The 18,903-nt window shown below is 44.1% G+C and overlaps 1 protein-coding gene across 1 annotated transcript in view; it reads right to left on the bottom strand.

Annotated features, from left to right (window-relative positions):
- The window catches only part of LOC132835881 (adhesion G protein-coupled receptor L1-like), a 399,302-nt gene extending 388,626 nt beyond the window's left edge, over positions 1-10,676 (bottom strand). The window contains exons 1-3 of the mRNA XM_060854978.1: positions 10,623-10,676; positions 9,791-9,863; positions 8,876-9,089 (exon numbers count right to left, since the gene is read on the bottom strand). Of these exons, the coding sequence (XP_060710961.1) occupies positions 8,876-9,089; positions 9,791-9,863; positions 10,623-10,676 (341 nt within the window). The remainder of the gene's footprint in view (positions 1-8,875; positions 9,090-9,790; positions 9,864-10,622) is intronic.
- Between the last annotated feature and the right edge of the window lie 8,227 nt (positions 10,677-18,903).

The raw sequence follows: 18,903 nt of genomic DNA, 5'->3' as shown, positions 1-18,903 counted from the left end.
AAGGCAGCTCACCTCCACCTTCTCAAGGGTTAATTAGGGATTGGCAATAAATGATGATCTAGTGAGTGACACCCATATTACATGAATGAATAAAACAAAATATTACTCATTTACCCTTACGGGTGACTAAATTTTGTACAAAAAGAAAAGATGCATGTATTCTCTTGATTTGTCTGGCTTGGGACCATTCAAACACACCAGTTGTTTGTCTCTTGAACTAGCTAATGATTGCCCCTGTACAGTGTATTCATGTGTTGATATTAGGTGTGTTGTGGTTAACAGATAAGAGTCAAGATCAAAATCGACTATGACGCCTCAATAGGCAAATAGCCTCCTTTGTGTTTGCGTTCTCGAGCTGAAGGATAGGGACCTGGTTGAGGCACAGCAGGGTGGCCAGCCCTCATGAATATGTGACCCAGCAGGAAGATCGATCTTCAAGATGTGAAGAAACACACAACAACTTATATTCATACAGCATTTGTAACATGATAAAACACCTGATAGAGGTGCCAGGGAGCGATTTAAAAACTAGGAGGCAGAGCACTATAAGGAGGTACAATAATAAGTGTTAAGTAATACAGCAAATAACCAAAAGCTTGATCAAACACAGAGGTTTCAAGGTGTGTCTCAAAAGATGTGGAAGTACCCGAGAGGTTTAGAGACTCCAAAACTTAAGCTGCATAAATGGCATGATTCAAACTGAGAATGTACAAGAAGCAGTCTTGGAGTGATGCAACATCACAGCGGGAACTCAGCCTGGAAATGATGGCTGAGGCGATTGGAGGGATTTGATTTTAAAAAATTTGAATTCAAAACCAGAGACATTACTTAACCTCGAGCCAGGGTACGTCATGGAGGACGAGGGGTGGGATATGGATGACAGGTCTCCCACTTTCCTTTTTGCATGGAGTCAGTGCGCTTTTAAAAAATAACTGTGCAGCCCAGAGTCTATTTCCCACTCAAGAAGGTTCAATTAGTATTGATTACATCACAGAACATTCTTTTAGGAAGTGGGTGCTGGAGCATCCTGGTCCAGTTGTGTTATTGATCGCACTCTCCATTGCTCAGACCACACGTCAAGTCACATCCCCGAAAGGCTGTCAGGTAGAAGCTCCCCACTGATTTAGTTGGCGCCAAGGCTTTAATGAACAGTCCGCACTGACTGATGCAGCTACTATTGATCTATTGGCAAGTTTTGCTTTGTTGATTGCACTTGAGGTTTGGAGCAGACAACATATTGATCAAAGCCCATGTATTACCACAGAAATGGAGACTTCCAGACAACTTAGCCGGTCAGTACATCATCTTACTTCTCCACTTATTGATACTGAATGCCCGGGGGGGTGGGAAACAGGAGGAGTGAATGAGAGAGGAGAAGGGTAGAGGGGAGGGGGAAAGAGGAGAGAGGGGGGGAAGGACGGAGGAAGGTAGGAGAGACCGGGAGAGGGAGGGGAAGAGGGGAGGGATTAGGAGAGAGAGAGAATGGAGGGACCGTGGGAAGGTAACGAAAGAGGGGTAGGAAGAGACAGAACAGTGGGGAATGGTTCGAAGATGTGCAGGTTAGGTGGACTGGCCATGCTAAATTGCTCATACTGTTCAAAGATGTGCAGGTTAGGTGGACTGACCATGCTAAATTACTCATAGTGTTCAGGGTTGTTCAGGCTAGATGGGCTAGTTGCGGAAAATGCAGGGCTACAGGGATATGATGGGGGTGGGGTGGGGTGGGGTAGGGGGTGGGGTTTCTGCATGTAGTGCTCTTCATAGGGTCAATGGGGACTTGATGAGCCAAATGGCCTGCTTCCACATTGCAGAGATTCTATGATACCACAATGAGGGACAGAGAATGAGAGCGGAAGAGAGTGGGAAGGTGAGGGACGGAGGGAGAAAGGGAAGATATAGAGAAAAGGAAGGTAAGATGGGGGTGTAGGCAGAGAGATGGAGAGAAGAGGAAATGGGAGAAAGAGTGACGGACGGGAAAACAGGGAACAAAGAACAAAGAACATTACAGCGCAGGAACAGACCCTTGCCCTCTCCAAGCCTATGCTCATCCAGATTCTCTAACTAAAACTGTCACCTATTTTCTGAGGGTCTGTATCCCTTTGCTCCCTTCCCATTCATGTATCTGTCTGGATACATCTTAAATGATGCTATTGTTCCCACCCCTACCACCTTCACTGACAACACATTCCAGGCACCCACCACCCTCTGCATTAAGAACTTTCCACGTATATCTCTCCTAAACCTTTCCCCTCTTGAACTCGTGACCCCCAGTAATTCAGTCCTCCATTTTGGGAAAACGTTTCTTGCTGTCCACCCTATCTACAGCTCTCATGATTTTGTAGGCCTCAATCAGGTCCCCTCTCTAATGAAAATAATCCTAATCTACTCAAACTCTCCTCATAGCTAGCATCCTCCATACCAGGCAACATCCTGGTGTACCTCCTCTGCACCCTCTCCAAAGCATCCATTTCTTTTTGGTAATGTGGCCGAACCAAAGTCTTACACAACTATAATATGACCTGCCAACTCTTGTACTCAATACCCTGTCTGGTGATGGAGAGCATGCCGTATGCCTTCTTAACCACTCTAATGACCTGTGTTGCCACCTTCAGGTTGTATGATGTTATTACTATAACTAAGACTTGGTTGAGGGAAGGACATGATTGGCAACTAAATATCCCAGGATATCGATGCTTCAGGCGGGATAGAGAGGGAGGTAAACGGAGTGGAGGAGTTGCATTACTAGTCAAAGAAGATATCACAGCTGTTCTGAAGGAGGGCACTATGGAGGACTCAAGCAGTGAGGCAATATGGGCAGAGCTCAGAAACAGGAATGTTGGGGCTGTACTACAGCCTCCCAACAGTGAGTGTGAGATAGAGGTACAAATATGTAAACAGATTATGGAAAGATGTCAGAGTAACAGGGTGGTGGTGATAGGAGATTTTAATTTTCCCAACTTTGACTGTGATTCACAATGTTAGATATCTAGATGGGGCAAAATTTGTAAGGAGTATCCAGGAGGGTTTTCCAAAGCAGTATGTAAGTAGTCCAACTCGGGAAGGGACCATATACTGGACGTGGTGTTGGGGAATGAGGCTGGCTAGGTGGTTGAAGTTTTGGTGGGGGATTACTTTGGGAAAAGTAAGGACTGCAGATGCTGGAGATCAGGGTTGAGAGTGTGTTGCTGGAAAAGTACAGCCGGTCAGACAGCATCTGAGGAGCAGAAAAATTGACGTTTCGGGCCAGAGCCCTTCATCATTACTTTGGGAAAAGTGATCACAATTCCATAAGTTGGACAAAGACGAGAGCGGTCCCAAAGGAAGAGTGCTAAACTGGGGGAAAGCCTATTATACCAAAATTTGGCAGGAGCTGGGGAATGTAGATTGGGAGCAGCTGTTTGAAGGGAAATCCACATTCAATATGTGAGAGGCTTTTAAAGAGAGGTTGATTAGAATTCAGGTGAAAATGTGTCATGTGAAAATAAAGGATGGAAATAGCAAGATTAGGGAACCATGGATGACATGTGAAATTATGAGACTAGCTAAGAGGAAAAAGGAAGCATACATAAGGTCTAAGTGATTGAAATCAGCTGAAGCTTTGGAAGAATATTGGGAATGTAGGACCAATCTGAAATGGGGAATTAAGAGGTCTATAAGGGGTCATGAAATATCCTTAACGAACAGGGTTAAGGAAAACCCCAAAGCCTTTTATTCATAGATAAGGAGCAAGAGGGTAACAAGGGAAAGGATTGTCCCACTCAAGGACAAAGGAGGAAAGTTACACGTGGAGTCAGAGAAAATGGGTGAGATTCTGAATGAGTACTCTGCATTGGTATTCACCGAGGAGGGGGACATGGCTGATTTTGAGGTTAGGGATAGATCTTTGATTACTCTAGGTCAAGTTGGCATAAGGATGGAGGAGATGTTGTGTATTCTAAAAGGCATTAAGATGGACAAGTCCCCAGGTCTGGATGGGATCTATCCCAGGTTACTGAGGGAAGCGAAAGAGGAAATAGCTGGGGCTTTAACAGTAATCTTTGCAGCATTCTTGAAACTGGAGGAGGTGCCAGAGGACTGGAAAATTGCTAATGTTGTCCCCTTGTTTAAGAAGGGTAGCAGGGATAATGCAGGTAATTATAGACTAGTGAGCCTGACATCAGTGGCAGGAAAGCTGCTAGAGAAGATACTGGAAGAAAATGGGCTTATCAGTGATAGGCAGCATGGTTTTGTGCAGAGAGAAACCTAACAGAATTCTTTAAAGAGGTGACAAAATTGATTGATGAGGGACAGGATATAGATGTCATATACATGGCCTTCAGTAAGACGTTTGATAAAGTTCCCCATGGTACACAGATGAAGAAGATGAAGTTTCATGGGGTCAAGGGCATTCTAGCTAGATGGAGAGAGAACTGGTCGGGTAACAGGAGACAGAGAGTAGTAGTGGGCAGAAGCTTCTCAAAATGGAGACTTGTGACCAGCGGTGTCCCACAGCTGGGACCACTGTTGTTTGTGATATACATAAATGATTTTGGAGGAAGGTGTAAGTTGCCTCATCAGCAAGTTTGAGATGACACTAAGATTGGTGGAGTTGCAGATAATGAAGGGGATTGTCAGCGAATACTGTAGAATATAGATAGATTGGAGGGCTGGGGAGAGAAATGGCAGATGGAGTTCAATCCGGGCAAATGTGAGGTGATACATTTTGGAAGATGCAATTCCAGAACGAACTATACAGTAAATGGAAAAGGGAGTGATGGGTGAAAGGGTGAGATGAGGGAAGAGATATAGAAAAAGGATGGAAAGGGAAAATAGAATGGTGGACTTCAAGAAAGAGAGAAAGAGGAGAAAGACTGAAAGGGGGAGCTAAGAGAGAGTGAAAGAGAGAAAGAAAAAGGGGGGGAAGGAACAAAAGAGAGAAGTCAAGAAGATTGAGAGACAGAGAAGTGAGAGAGAAAGAGAGACAAGAGAGAGAAAGAATGAGGGTGGGATTGGAGAAGTGTGAGACAGAGAGTTAGAGAGAAGGAGATAAAAAGAAAAGAAAGTGAGAGAAAGGAAGCAGAGTGAGAGAGAGGAACAAGAATATGTGGCTTGGGAGTTTAATCAACTAATTTCTGGTGTTCCTTTTGCTTTGAAAGAATTGAGGGATAGTCAGTGCTTTTAAACAAGGGAGAGGAATGGATACATTGAAAAGAGAGAGAAAGAGACAAAGCTGGATGTATCAGTGCAGGTCCACCAGGAGTCAGAAGAATTTCTACTTGCCAAGTGCTTGGCAACATTATCTTACTGATCACTTACATATTTCTCATACTTTTCTTCTTGAAACACGACTCAGGAGTTTCATTTTGAGTTCTCTGTCTGACAGCAGCTCTGACCCACAGTACTGCCACCTCCAGCAGGGGTCATACAACAGGTCCCCAGTGCACCTAGCCAGAACAGGGATTGACCCCTGTGCTGTTGGCACCAATCTAATCCATACTGGCCAACTAAACCAACTAGTCCCCTAAGGATGGACACAGAGAGCTGTTAGAGTTTAGGACAGTGGGGGCCATGGTCATTCCTGGGATCAGTGCAATGAAAGTCAAATGGTGAAGATTGTTGTAAAGTTGGGAAACTCAATGCTGGGGATTGGAAGCAGCAACTAGGGATGCAGAGAAGACAAGAATGGTAATGGAGGCAAGTTTGATATAGAATATCGAACAGTACAGCACTAGAACAGGCTCTTTGGCCTGCAATGTTGTGCCAAATATGACACCAAATTAAACTAATCCCTTCTGCCTGCCCATGATCCATATCCCTCCATGTGCTTATCTAAAAGCCGCTTTAATGCCTCTATTGTACCTGCCCCCACCACTACCCCTGGCAGCATGTTACAGACTCACCACTCTCTGTGTAAAAATACTTGCCCCTCACATCTCCTTTGAATTTTGCCTCTTTCACCTGAAATGCATACTCTTTCGAATTAAACATTTCAACATTGGGAAAAAAATTCTGACTGTTAACCCTATCCATGCCTCTCATAATTTTATAAACCTCTATCGGGTAATGTTAGGGGATGGGAAATGATAGTACATGGGAGAACACAGGAAGCTGTAGAAATGGGAGGTGTTGGCATTCACCACCACAGTGGTCTGTTTGGGCTCAGACTCAGGGTTAGGATCAGTGTTACAGTCGTCACTCTGGGTGGTGGGTGGGGGATGAAAAATGATAGGCTGTCTGGGGAGTGTCCAATTAAAGGCACTTTGGGAGGTCTTCATCACCAAGCTGAGCATGTGTCACATGAAGTTAAGTGCAACCCCATTCCCTACCATTTTCTCTTGACTCTTAAAGCCACATGCAGGTTGAAAATGGCTGTGATCATACCCAGGTAGGGCAGACTCAGTGTTTGTTTTCTTGTTTCAACCACAAGCTTCATTTCGGATTGACAGAAGTCCATTCAGGGAGCAATCACATCAATCAGACACTTCCAGGGTACAGAGTGAAGTCCTCTGTAATCATAGCATCATGCATGTGAAACACAGTCGGTTTTCAACTGTGTGAGGTGCAAATGCTGATCACAAATAATCTTGACCGTGTCACTGCAGAGTGAAGATAGTCACCTCTGGGTGGGTGACCTTATAATTTGGCCACAAAACATAATGATAATGCGAGATCCCATGGTCATCACAGGGAACAGGCCTGATTCCTCTCACCTTCTGCAACACAGTCTTACACGTAATGCCACTTTCCATGGTGAAACGGCACTAGGAGTCAGTACTCATGCAGAACTTACAATCTATGGTTGCCTTTTGTAATATGCTGCATTCACCAGAATAAGGTGCAAAGTTGAAGTATTGTGTAGACACATTCCAACACCCTTCTTGTCTAAGTACTCCATGTTCCACTGTATGGAGAACTCTGCAAAATGTTCATTTGTATGTGAATGCTGACTGTTCACATTATTAAGAATCTGTTCTGGGTTTTCTTCTGCTCCCCACACATATTCATTGGAAGAATGACAGATGGATCTGGTCGCAGTAAGGGTTATCATCTGTATTGCTGGGTTGTAATGAAGATGCAAAGACATGGAGGAAGGACAGATACAACAAGTCCAGGGCCATCAGCAAACCTTGTGCAAATGCTGACCAGCCTCCACATGAAGAGGTTGGTGCTAAAGGTACCTTCACAAAGCTCAGGATGACCAGAGTCTACAGGACCACACTGCAAGAAGGAGATCCTTCTAGCCCACAGCCTCTTGATCCAGTGAGTCCAGACAGCCAGTGTTACAAACAAGATGAATCCCGTGAACTGTAAATCGATGGCAACCATAAAGCGATACACAATGATACTTAAGAAGCTGCTGCATTCACCTGCCTAGTCAATACCAACTTCCATTTTTGGAAACATGGAAAACAGAAGCAGGAATTACCATTTGGTCCTTCAGTACTGTTCCAACATTTAATATGATCATGGCTGTCATCCAACTCAGTATTTTGTTCCCCCTTTCTCCTCACACGCTTTAGCCCGAAGAACTATATTTACCTCCTTCTTGAAAACATTTAATGTTTCAGCCTCAATTGCTCTCTGTGGCAGAGAATTGCACAGGGTTCACCATAGTATAGGTGTAGAAATGTTTCCTAATCTCAATCCTAAATGGTATTCCTACTATTCTTAGACTGTGACACTTGGTTCTGGACTCCCCAAGTCATCAGGAGCATCCTTCCTGTGTTTATCCTGTTAGAGTTTTATAGATTTCACAGAGATTCCTCTCATTCTTCTAAACTCAAGTAAATATAGTCCTAACATCTCTTTGTACATCAGCTCTGCCATCCCAGGAATGTTTGTTACATTCCCTCCATTACCAGAACATTTTTACTCAGATAAGGGGACCACAACAGTACACAATATTCGAGGTGTGGTCTCACTGAGGTCCTGAACAACTGTAGCAAGTCATCCTGCTCTTGTACTTGAATCCTCTTGTTATAAAAATCAATTTAATGCATAATTATTGCTGTAAAGCACCATAAGGAGCTGCCGTAGAATGTTATCAGACAAAAATGTGACACCAAGCCATGTAAATAGAATATTCAGCTCAGTGACTAAAAGCTTGGTAAAAGATGTAGGTTTTAAAAAGGTGTCTGGAGTTTGGAGAGGGTGGAAATGAAGGTCTTTAAACTGGAAAGGCAGCGAAAATGCACTTGTGAACAGGAACAGGAAACTCAGGTAATACTGGTGGGACAACAATAAAGATAGAGCTATCGGTCATGTCCGGTGGTTTGTGCTGTTTGTTACACCTGAACATTTCCTATCTCCTGCAAAAAATTATCATCTCTCTATTTGCAAATCCCCGGTCTGCATGTACTTCGATTACATTATGCTCTGCTGTCAGGTCCTGACACAATTTTGTGTAAATTTCAAAACTCCTATCCCCCATTTGTAATGGAAGAATCCTAAGTAAATATGTCACATTGTAATTGTACCCTCCTGCCTGCTGTGGCACTGCAAACACTTCAATCTTGTATTTTAGCTTTTCACTGAAACCTCCCAGAATACATTTTGGCATGCCAAAAACAAACAATATTGCAATGGCTTATGTGTATAATAAGGACAAAATACTTTAGAATGAGGAAAGAATGGTGTCTGTGCAGCCTCTGGCTCACTCATTGTACAATCTGAGGATCAGGTCAGGATTCCTTGGCTAAAATGTTATGGGCGATTGGCAAAATCAACAGAATTTTTTTACCAGAAAAGGAGGAACCTGATTAGGAATACATACTCATCTCTTATGGATATTATTTTCACCTCCCCCCACCCCACCTCACCACCGCCTCCCAACTTGTTCCCCATTGGGCCGCATCCCCAGGTCTCTGAGTCACATCCCCTGTAATTGACATCCTACCTTTGTGACATGATCTTGAAGGTGTCAGGAAGGTAACACTCCACGTTCTCCATCTGGAAGATGTCGGCGTCACAGATCTTGCTGTCAGTTCGCCCATAGTTGGCGCTCTCGATCATTATGACGTCGCTCCCTGGGCACCGCAACTCGATGGGGTATCCTTCGCATGCCAGCTCCCGGCGCATCAGACCAAATGGCAAGGCAGCCCGACTTAAACCTGGGGAGGGCAAAGAAACAGTGACTTGAGACATGCCACTTGGTGTGAGTCGCAGGCTCTTAAGGAACAGGTGGCTTTGTGTTAAATGGATCCCAAGGCTAAATGGTGAGTCTCGGCACAAAGCCTTATTAGCAGTTAGTTTATTCACAAAATGCATTATGACCTAGGTCTGCCTCTGGCCTACAACCCCACCAGTCCCTTTTCGCATTCTTTTGAAGCGAGTTATTAGCAGGCCTTGAAAGGGGCTCTCTAACAAAAATCAAAACTTTACAGGAAACTTATCAAAAATATTATTTCTGGTGCACAAAAGTGAAAGTTGCCACAGTCCCAAAGGTAACTATCTTTATTAAAGAGGGAGATGGCTGGTGCTGAGTTTAATCTGAGGGTTACCCCTCAGAGAACCGAGTTTGAGAAGGTATTCACTGCATTGTGATCTCAGCTGATATAGGAACTGAACCTAAACTGTTGGCATCATTCACTACCCACCCAGCCGACCAAGGACGAGGGTAGCTTGGTGGACTCTAGCCCTGTGGTTCGCACAGTCACAGAAAACCACAACCATATTGGCACACTGCCTTTCTGAGGTCACCCAGGCATGGACAGAACCACAGAAGAGGGACAGAAACCAGGTATAATGACCCTCTCAGTTGTTCACTGCCTGGACCCATTAATATCAACCTTAACCAGGTCCTGTAACAAACCCATGAAGAACCCATGGCCCTGTTCTCCCAAGCTCATCTGCATTCCGGGTGGCCAAACAACTAGAGCGTGCAGCTGAAACGCAAACAAAATTAAAAATTAAAAAATAATTTCACACTTGTGGAACATGGACTCCCTAAAGGTTCAGAAAAGGCAAGTTGTTGGGGAGTGTCTGAACCATTTTAATCTTTGGTTGCAAGGGACTTCTGCACGCCAAATCCCCGATGATCAGTCCCTTTTTATATGTGCTCAAGATACTTAATCAATTCCCTCGACTTAGTTATCCCTAACCACACAAGCAATACAATTGACATACTATTAACAACATTGTTGCCATGGATCCCAAAGCCCTCCACTATTAAGGATTTCCTTGATTGCTATGTGAAGATTGTTAAGAGATGATGTAATATTTTATTTTCAGATATGAAAGCAATTGGATGAGACAGAACAAATTGAATAGTTTAACCTTGTTTTGAACAGCAGACCCAGAGGACGTGCCACATGTCAGAAGGGACAATGTTAAAATGAATCTGCAGGAGCAATCTGCAGGGAGATGGTTGTGTAGTGGGAAAGTCTCTAGATTAGACATCTGGAAGCCCAGCTAAATGCTTTGGGAAAATAATTCTCAATCCCATTCTGGCAGAATGTCAAATATAAAACCAGTCTCAATAATGGCGACCCGTGAGATCTCCCATCAGTTGTCAAAAGGTCACATCTGTTTCACTTCAGGGAAAGAAATCTGTTGCCCTTACCTGGTCTGACCTCCATGTGACTAAACTAGCAGCAATGTGGTTAACTCAACTTCCCTCTGAAATTTTCAAGCAACTCGCTCACTTTTAGGACAATTAAAGATGGGTAACAAATGCTGGCCTTGCCAGCAATGGCCATATCCCATGTGAAAAATAAGGAACTAGAACACTTCAATGAGAGAGTCTTCAGTCCATGGAATTGGCTGTCCGCAACGAGGACTTGGTATTAATTCATTCAAATGCAGACTGGATGGAGTCCTTGCAAAGAACAATTGTTGCGAGCATAGTATCTGAGGCAAATAAGTCTTGACTTATAGAAAGTGTAGTATGACTGGGTGGAATGGGGGGGGGGGGGGGGGGGGATGGTGGAGAGAGGGGAAGAGTGGCAATGATTCAGGGTGGAACGAATTTGCTACTTCCTGATCTCAGATGGTAGCAAGGTGTTTTAGAGTCAAGTGGAGCACCCTTGAGGTGTCATCACCGTTATAATCAACGTTCTGTCTAAGTTAATTGTCCACCAGTCTCTGCCAATCTCTGCATCGACACATTAATTTTCACTTCTGTTGGAGTAATGAGAGGGAATGTTGATTGTAACATAGCAAAAATAGCAGCCACTTGGTACACACCGAGGTCCCACAAACAACAATGGAATAACTCGATAACCAGTGTTAGTGACGTAGATTTAACAATAAGTATTTGTCAGGATGCCCCAGGGATATAACTGCCCTGTTCATCTGCAAAGCGCAGTGGTATTGACATCTATTGGCATAACCATGATTACAGACCCTATTATCAACACTCAATGGTTTGGGGATTGGGGTGGGATGCTTACCATTGACTGAGAGCTGAACTTGTCTTGCCATATAAACATGCAGCTGCAAAAGCAGGTCAGAGGCTATGAATGAATAATGCAGTGATAACTCAACTCTTGACTTCCCAGAATCTGTCCACTATCTGCAAGGCACAAATTAGGAGTGAGATAAAATATTCTGCATGCGCCTGGATGAGTGCAGCTCCAACAACACTCAACAAACTTGACACCATTTAGGGATAAGCAGCTTTCAACTTTCACATTGTCCACCAGTGATGTTCAGTAGCAGTAGTGTACCATCCACAACATGCACTGTAGAAATTCACCCATGCTCCTTCAACAACACCTTCCACACCCATGATCACTTCCATGTAGAAGGACAAGAGCAGCAGAGACATTCACCTCATCTATACCCCTCATGATTTTATAAACCTCTATAAGGTCACCTCTCAACTCCCCTACGCTCCAGTGAAAAAAGTCCCTACCCAGGCTCTCCCTATTACTCAAACCTCCATTCCCAACAACATTCTGGTAAATCTCTTTTGAATCCTCTCCAGCTTAATAATATCCATCCTATAACAGGGAGACTAGAACTGCACACAGTGCTCCAGAATAGGCCTCACCAATGTCCTGTACTACCTCAATATAATGTTCCAACTCCAATACTCAAAGATCTGAGCAATGAAGGCAAGCATGCTAACACCTTCTTAACTATTCTGTCTACGTGTGTTGCATATGATGATGATGATGAAGTGATGATGTTCAGAGTTCAAGCCTTACCAGTCCCAATGCATTATCTGAGCAGATTGATGAAAATAACTGTAGGATAGAGGTGCAGATCAGAATGGGCAGACAGTATCATTTGGATTCTTACAACTGAGTGTTAAGTTTTAAATGATTTGGTTCTGCAAATGTAGCTTAGACATCAAGGAAAATGAAGGTTTACCCATCTGCATGATGGGTCAACAACTCTGTGATTGACTTTTCAGAAAGTGAGTGCCGTATACATCAGAGCAGGACTGTATGTGGTTCAAGAGTAGTACTTTCACAGGGTTAGATGATGTGTAAATGAAAAATAATATATTTTGGAGATCACGACAGGATCAATCAATTAGGCAGGGAGGGGAAACATTGACAGATCTGAGGTCTGAGCAGGGCCTGATGAATTGCAATGAGGAAGCAACACAGACTGCAGACAGGCTACAGGCAAGCCCCAGACTGATAGGATCCTGGGCAATTCCTAATCAGGCCCTAGGCTTCAAATGTTAACATGATCTCAGACAAACTACTCAGTCAGGCCCAACACAGATTGAAGCAAGTCTGAACAAGGAGCTGGATTGCATCAGGTTTAGGGTTTAGACCTCCCTGGGATTATGTTTCCTTTCAGCAATCTCGGCTCCCAGATTGTAAACATCTGTAAGTTCAGGAAAAGAAATCTGGATGGTAAAAAGAGTCTTTACTTCAAAGTGTGGAGTCCATGTTTTTAACTTGAGAAAGAGTCTGTGGACATTTTCTCATGCCCTTTGTAAATTAGTAACTCTGCAGAGGCTGGTATCCTGTCACCAAGTACACCCTTTATTTACACGTGGGCAGTCCTTGACACTGATCCAGCTCTCTCAGAGCCAGCTCTCAGAGTGAACAGGATGTCAGCAGAGCTCCGTGATTGGACCAGATTAATAGCCCCAATCAGAAAACTCACATTCTATGAGGACCACCTGACTGATCTTTACAACCACTACATGCCTCCCCCTCTTGAGTCTGAGCACATAGGCTGGTTCTTTTTTTGTTGGAGCTTTTCTTGGGGTGATTTAGCATTGGATCAGGTTCCTCCAACCTTGCCTCTGATACGAGCAGCGTGTAACGCAAAGTATGAACAAAGAACAACAAGAGGTTTGACACAGGAACAGGCCCTTTGGCCCTCCATGCCTATACCGAACATCATGCCCTAACTAAGCTAAAAATCAAACTTTCTGCCCTTTTCAGTCTGTAACCCTCTATTCCCTCCCCATTTATGTAACAATCCAGATGTCCCTTAAATGTCACCAACGTACCTGCTCTCACCAGTTCCTCTGGTAATGTATTCCAGGCTCCTACTACTCTCTGTGTGAACCCCCCCCCCCTTGCATATCTCTCTTAAACTTCCCCTCCCCCTCACCTTGAACTTCTGCTCCCCAGAGTTGAAATTTTAACCCTGGGAAAAAGCCTCTGACTATCTATACCATCTATGTCTATCATAATTTTGTACACCTAACAATCCTACTAGTTTGCCTTTTGCATCTGGAGAGTCTCAAAAGAAATCCATTCTCTTCTTCAGATGGCATAGACATAGAGGCAGTGACATTCACCATGTCCACCTCAGATTCCAATTAATGTTCAATGCTTGATGGAGAAGGAGAACCCCACGGGTTCTGGAACAGTTTGAAAGGCTATTGAAGAGCTGGGCACTTTTTGCTCCCACACTGTTTGTGAGTTTGCAGCTTTCATATGGTCCTTGTTCTTGTTCAGGACAATCTGAACTTTATACATCACTGGACCTGACCTCGCATTGACCATCCCTCTTACCCTTGCAGGGCCATTCCTGTGGTAAACTGTCTCTTTCATTTAATGGAGTCTTGTGTCTGGCATTGGTATTTTAAGAAAACCATTCTTGTCTTGCTGGGAAAAGACTGCAGTTTCTCAGCATCTCCATTTGATGAATGGCTTTGTTGCTTTTGCATCTTTGGATTAAGTGCTTGAGTCACTGAGTGTAAAAAATAGTGTCATTGGCTATTTTCCAGTCCAAGGGTTGCTGTTAGGTATGTGGTTCCTTAAAGTTCAAAGTAATCACTTTTGGACTCAATCTAAAAATAGTATTTCATGGGATATGGGCATCACTGGCTGGGCCAGCATTTATTGCCCATCCTTAGTTGCCTAGAGGGCAGTTAAGAATCAACCCCATTGCTGTGGGTCTGGAGTCACATATACACCAGACTAGGTAAGGATGGCAGATTTCCCTCCCTAAAGGGCATTAGTGAACCAAATGGGATTTAATGTCATTTGCCAGTGATTACACATCAGTCATTTGATAAGCTTTTTAATTTTAGATGTCTTCCATTGAATTAAAATTTCGTCACCTGCCTTCTTGGAATTTGAATCCCCCCACATATGCTGATTTCTTCCAATGTCTTTCTTAAATCGCACCATGATACAAATTGTTAGAACAGACTGAAAGGAAGTAGTGAGCCTTTCATTCATTCATATCATGTGATGTGGGTGTTGCTGGCTGGGTCAGAGTTTATTCCCTATCCCTTGTTGAGAAGCTGGTATTGAACTGCTTTCTTGAATTGCTGCACTCCCTGTGCTACAGGTAAATCCTCAATGCCATAATGGAGGGATTTCTAGACTTTAACCCAGTGCCACTGGAGGAACAGCGATATATTTCCAGGTCATGATGGTGAGTGACTCGGAGAGGAACTTGCATGGGTTGCTATTCCCATGTATCTGCTGCCCTTGTCCTTCACGATAGGAGTCATTGTATGCTTGGAAAGTGATGTCTAAGGATTGATGACATACTCTGGTCGCTCATGCATATTTATGGATTAACATACAGTTCCGTGGGCGGCACGGTGGCACAGTGGTTGTGGGCGGCACGGTGGCACAGTGGTTAGCACTGCTGCCTCACAGCGCCTGGAGACCCGGGTTCAATTCCCGACTCAGGCGACTGACTGTGTGGAGTTTGCACATTCTCCCCGTGTCTGCGTGGGTTTCCTCCGGGTGCTCCGGTTTCCTCCCACAGTCCAAAGATGTGCGGGTCAGGTGAATTGGCCATTCTAAATTGCCCATAGGGGTAGGGGGTGGATGTGGGGGTATGGGTGGGTTGCGCTTCGTCGGGTCGGTGTGGACTTGTTGGGCTGAAGGGCCTGTTTCCACACTGTAAGTAATCTAATCTAATCCACATTGTAATGTAATAGTTGCAAAGGGAGCCAAGTGGTTTGGGGAGTGGGTTGGGGAGGGGTGGGTGGGAAAGCACCTTGATTGAAGTTTAATTCTGTTTCATTCCATCAATGTTAGTGATTGCAAAACTCAGTTACCATCATCCAAACCATGGAGAAAATGAGGACTGCAGATGCTGGAGATCAGAGTCAAAAGTATGGTGCTGGAAAAGCACAGCAGGTCAGGCAGCATCCAAGCAGCAGGAGCATCTACACTTCGGGCAAGAGCCCTCATCAGGAAAGAAGCTCGTGAGCCAAGAGGGTAGAGAGATAAATGGGGGGGGGGGGTTGGGGGGCTGGGGGGAAGGTAGCTGGGCATTGCGATAAGTGCTGGGAGCACTCCAGCTTGCTGCTCTCACCTTGGGGAATTCTCCACTAAGGGTTGTGATCTTGATTCTGGGATGGAGGCAGTGGGATTCATAGATTCAACGTAGAACAGAAAAAAGGGGGAGTTTCATCCACCAGAAAGTAGTGAATTCTGTGGAATTCTTTACCACAGATGGCTGTCATGGCTGGATCTTGGTGGGTAGGATTAAGGAAAACCCAAAGGCATTCTACATTTATGTGATGAACAACAGGATGGCCAAAGTGAGGGTAAGGCTGATCAGGGATAATGAAGGGAACTAGTGCCTGGAGTCGGAGGAGTAGGGGAGGTCCTTAATGAATACTTTGCATCAGTATTCACTAGTGAGAGGGACCTTGTCGTTTGTAAGGAGAGTGTAAAATGGGCTGATGTGTTCAAACAGGTTGATGTTAAGGAGGATGTGCTGGAAATTTTAATAAACATGAAAATAGATCAGTCCCCAGGGCCAGACGGGATATACCCAAGGTTGCTGAGGGAAGAGATTGCTGAGCCTTTTGTAATGATCTTTGCATCTTCACTGTCCACTTGAGTAATACCAGAGGATTGAAGGATGGCAAGTATTCTTCCCTTGTGCAAGAAAGGGAATAGGGTTAATCCTGGGAATTACAAACCAGTCTTCTGTTGGTACTGGGCAAATTATTGGAGAGTATTCTGAGAGATAGGATTTATGATTATGTGGAGAAGCATTGTTTGATTAGAGATAGTCAGCATGGGGTGGCACGGTGGCGCAGTGGTTAGCACTGCTGCCTCACAGCACCAGCGACCCGGGTTCAATTCCCGCCTCAGGTGACTGCCTGTGTGGAGTTTGCACGTTCTACCCGTGTCTGCGTGGGTTTCCTCCGGGTGCTCCGGTTTCCTCCCACAGTCCAAAGATGTGCAGGTCAGGTGAATTGGCCATACTAAATTGCTCGTAATGTTAGGTAAGGGGTAAATGCAGGGCTATGGGTAGGTTGCACTTTGGCGGGTTGGTGTGGACTTGTTGGGCTGAAGGGCCTGTTTCCACACTGTAAGTAATCTAATGGCTTTGAGAGAGGCAGGTCATGCCTCACAAGCCTTATTGATTTCTTTGAGGATGTGACAAAACCCACTGATGAAGGTAGAGCAGTGGATGTAGTGTACATGGGTTTTAGCAAGGCATTTGATAGGATTCCCAATGGTAGATTCATTCAGAAAGTAAAGAAATTTGGCTGTGTGGATACAGAATTAACTGGCCAATAGAAATCAGAGAGTGATAGTAGATGGAAAGTATTCAGCCTGGAGCTTGGTGACCAGTGGTGTTCTGTAGTGATCTGTTCTGGAACCTCTACTCTTTGTGATTTTTATAAATGAATTGGATTAAGAAGTGGAAGGGTGGGTTAGTAAGTTTGCCGATCTCACGAAGATTGGTAGAGTTGTGGATAGTGTGGAGAGCTGTTGCAGGTTGCAAAGGGACATGGACAGGATGCAGAACGGGGCTGGGATATGGCAGATGGAGTCCATTTTGGAAGGTCAAATTTGAATGCAGATTACAGGGTAAAAGCAGGATTCTTGGTAGTATGGAGGAACACAGGGATCTTGGGATCTATGTCCATAGCTCCCTCAAAGTTGCCACAAGTTGATAGGGTTATTAAGAAGGCGTATGGTCTATTGGCTTTCATTAGCTGGGGGATTGAGTTTAAGAGCTGCGACGTTATGCTGCAGCCTCATAAAGTGCTGGTTAGACCACGTTTGGAATATTGTGTTTAGTTCTGGTTGCCTCATTATAGAAAGGATGTGGGTGATTTACAGAGGGTGCAGAGGAGATTTACCAGGATACTGCCTGGACTGGAGGGCAAGGTCTTATGAAGAAAGGTTGAGGGAGCGAGGGCTTTTCTCATTGGAGTGAAGAAGGATGAGAGGTGACTTGATAGAGGTATGCAAGTTGATTAGAGGCAAGCTAGAGTGGATACCCAGAGACTTTTTTCCCAGAACAGAAACGGCTATCACAAGGGTGTATAATTTTAAGGTGATTGGTGGAAGGTTTCAGGGAGATGTCAGAGGTAGGTTCTTTACACAAGAGTGAGGTGGCTGTGTGGAATGCACTGACAGCAGTGGTAGTAGAATCAGATACATTAGGGACATTTAAGCGACTCTTGGATAGGTATATGGATGACAGTAAAATGTAGGCTGTATAGGTTAGTTCGATCTTAGAGTAGGATAAAACATTGGCACAACATCGACGGCCAAAGGGCCTGTACTGTGTGGTATTGTTCTATGTTCTATATTCACGGCGGATTTAGACTTTTAATCAGTAACGGAATCAAGTGTTATGGGGCAAAACATGAATATGGAGATGAAGATTATCAGATCAGTCATGATTGAATTGAATGGCATAGTGAGACTTAAACTCAGTGGCAGGGAAGCTAACCAAAATACTACAAGAGGTCCCAGAATCTGTGGAGTCTAGGCCAACAATCTACCAATGGCAGTGCAGCTTGTGATAATTCAAAGTAATAGAACAAACATGCTTAAAATAATTGATCCTATGCACATCACTTCATAAGATTCAAGTAGCAAGAAGAGAAATGACAGTAGAATGATGTCTTGACAAGATATATGAGGAATGTGTCACCAGCTGCAACAGATACTCACTCAGTAGGGGAACTATCACGTTGGTGCTTCTTTTGGAACAATGAATTACATACCAGGTAAATCCGAACAGGAACACTTAATTGACCATGCTCACGCCTCCACAGCCAGTTGTGGACTGAGCCCAAGTTCCACCTCTCCAGATCATCTGACCATCTATCTTAAACAGGCAGCAAGTCCAACTACATACATAACACCCCTTTATTTGAAAACTCCCATTAATAAACATTCAGGTAGTTCTTCTATAATGGAATGGTTGCATTCTTGTGCAACCCCGCATTATAGAAAAATGGCAATTTAGAAAAGGCACATAAAGTGTTGGCAATGTAATTGCATTACAGCCAACACATGTTTGAAAAGTTTGCGCATTGGAATCAGTGTGCCTAATATGTCAATCGCATTATAGCGAATCTGTGTTAACAAAACACGTGTTATAACAGAATGGCATGTATATGCAATAACTCAAATGACTATAGAAGCATTGTAGCTAACACATGTACATATTGTCAGGAATATTAATAAAATGGAAAAAGAAAATGACCTTTTCGTAGTTTACATCGACATGATCAGTCTTTGAAGAGTCCTTGAAGATTGTCTCTTTGTCTCAGAAACC

Source organism: Hemiscyllium ocellatum, chromosome 45 (assembly GCF_020745735.1).
Source record: "Hemiscyllium ocellatum isolate sHemOce1 chromosome 45, sHemOce1.pat.X.cur, whole genome shotgun sequence".
Lineage (NCBI taxonomy): Eukaryota > Metazoa > Chordata > Chondrichthyes > Orectolobiformes > Hemiscylliidae > Hemiscyllium > Hemiscyllium ocellatum.
Note: the sequence above shows the minus strand (reverse complement) of the source record. Positions and strands in the feature narration are given on the sequence as shown.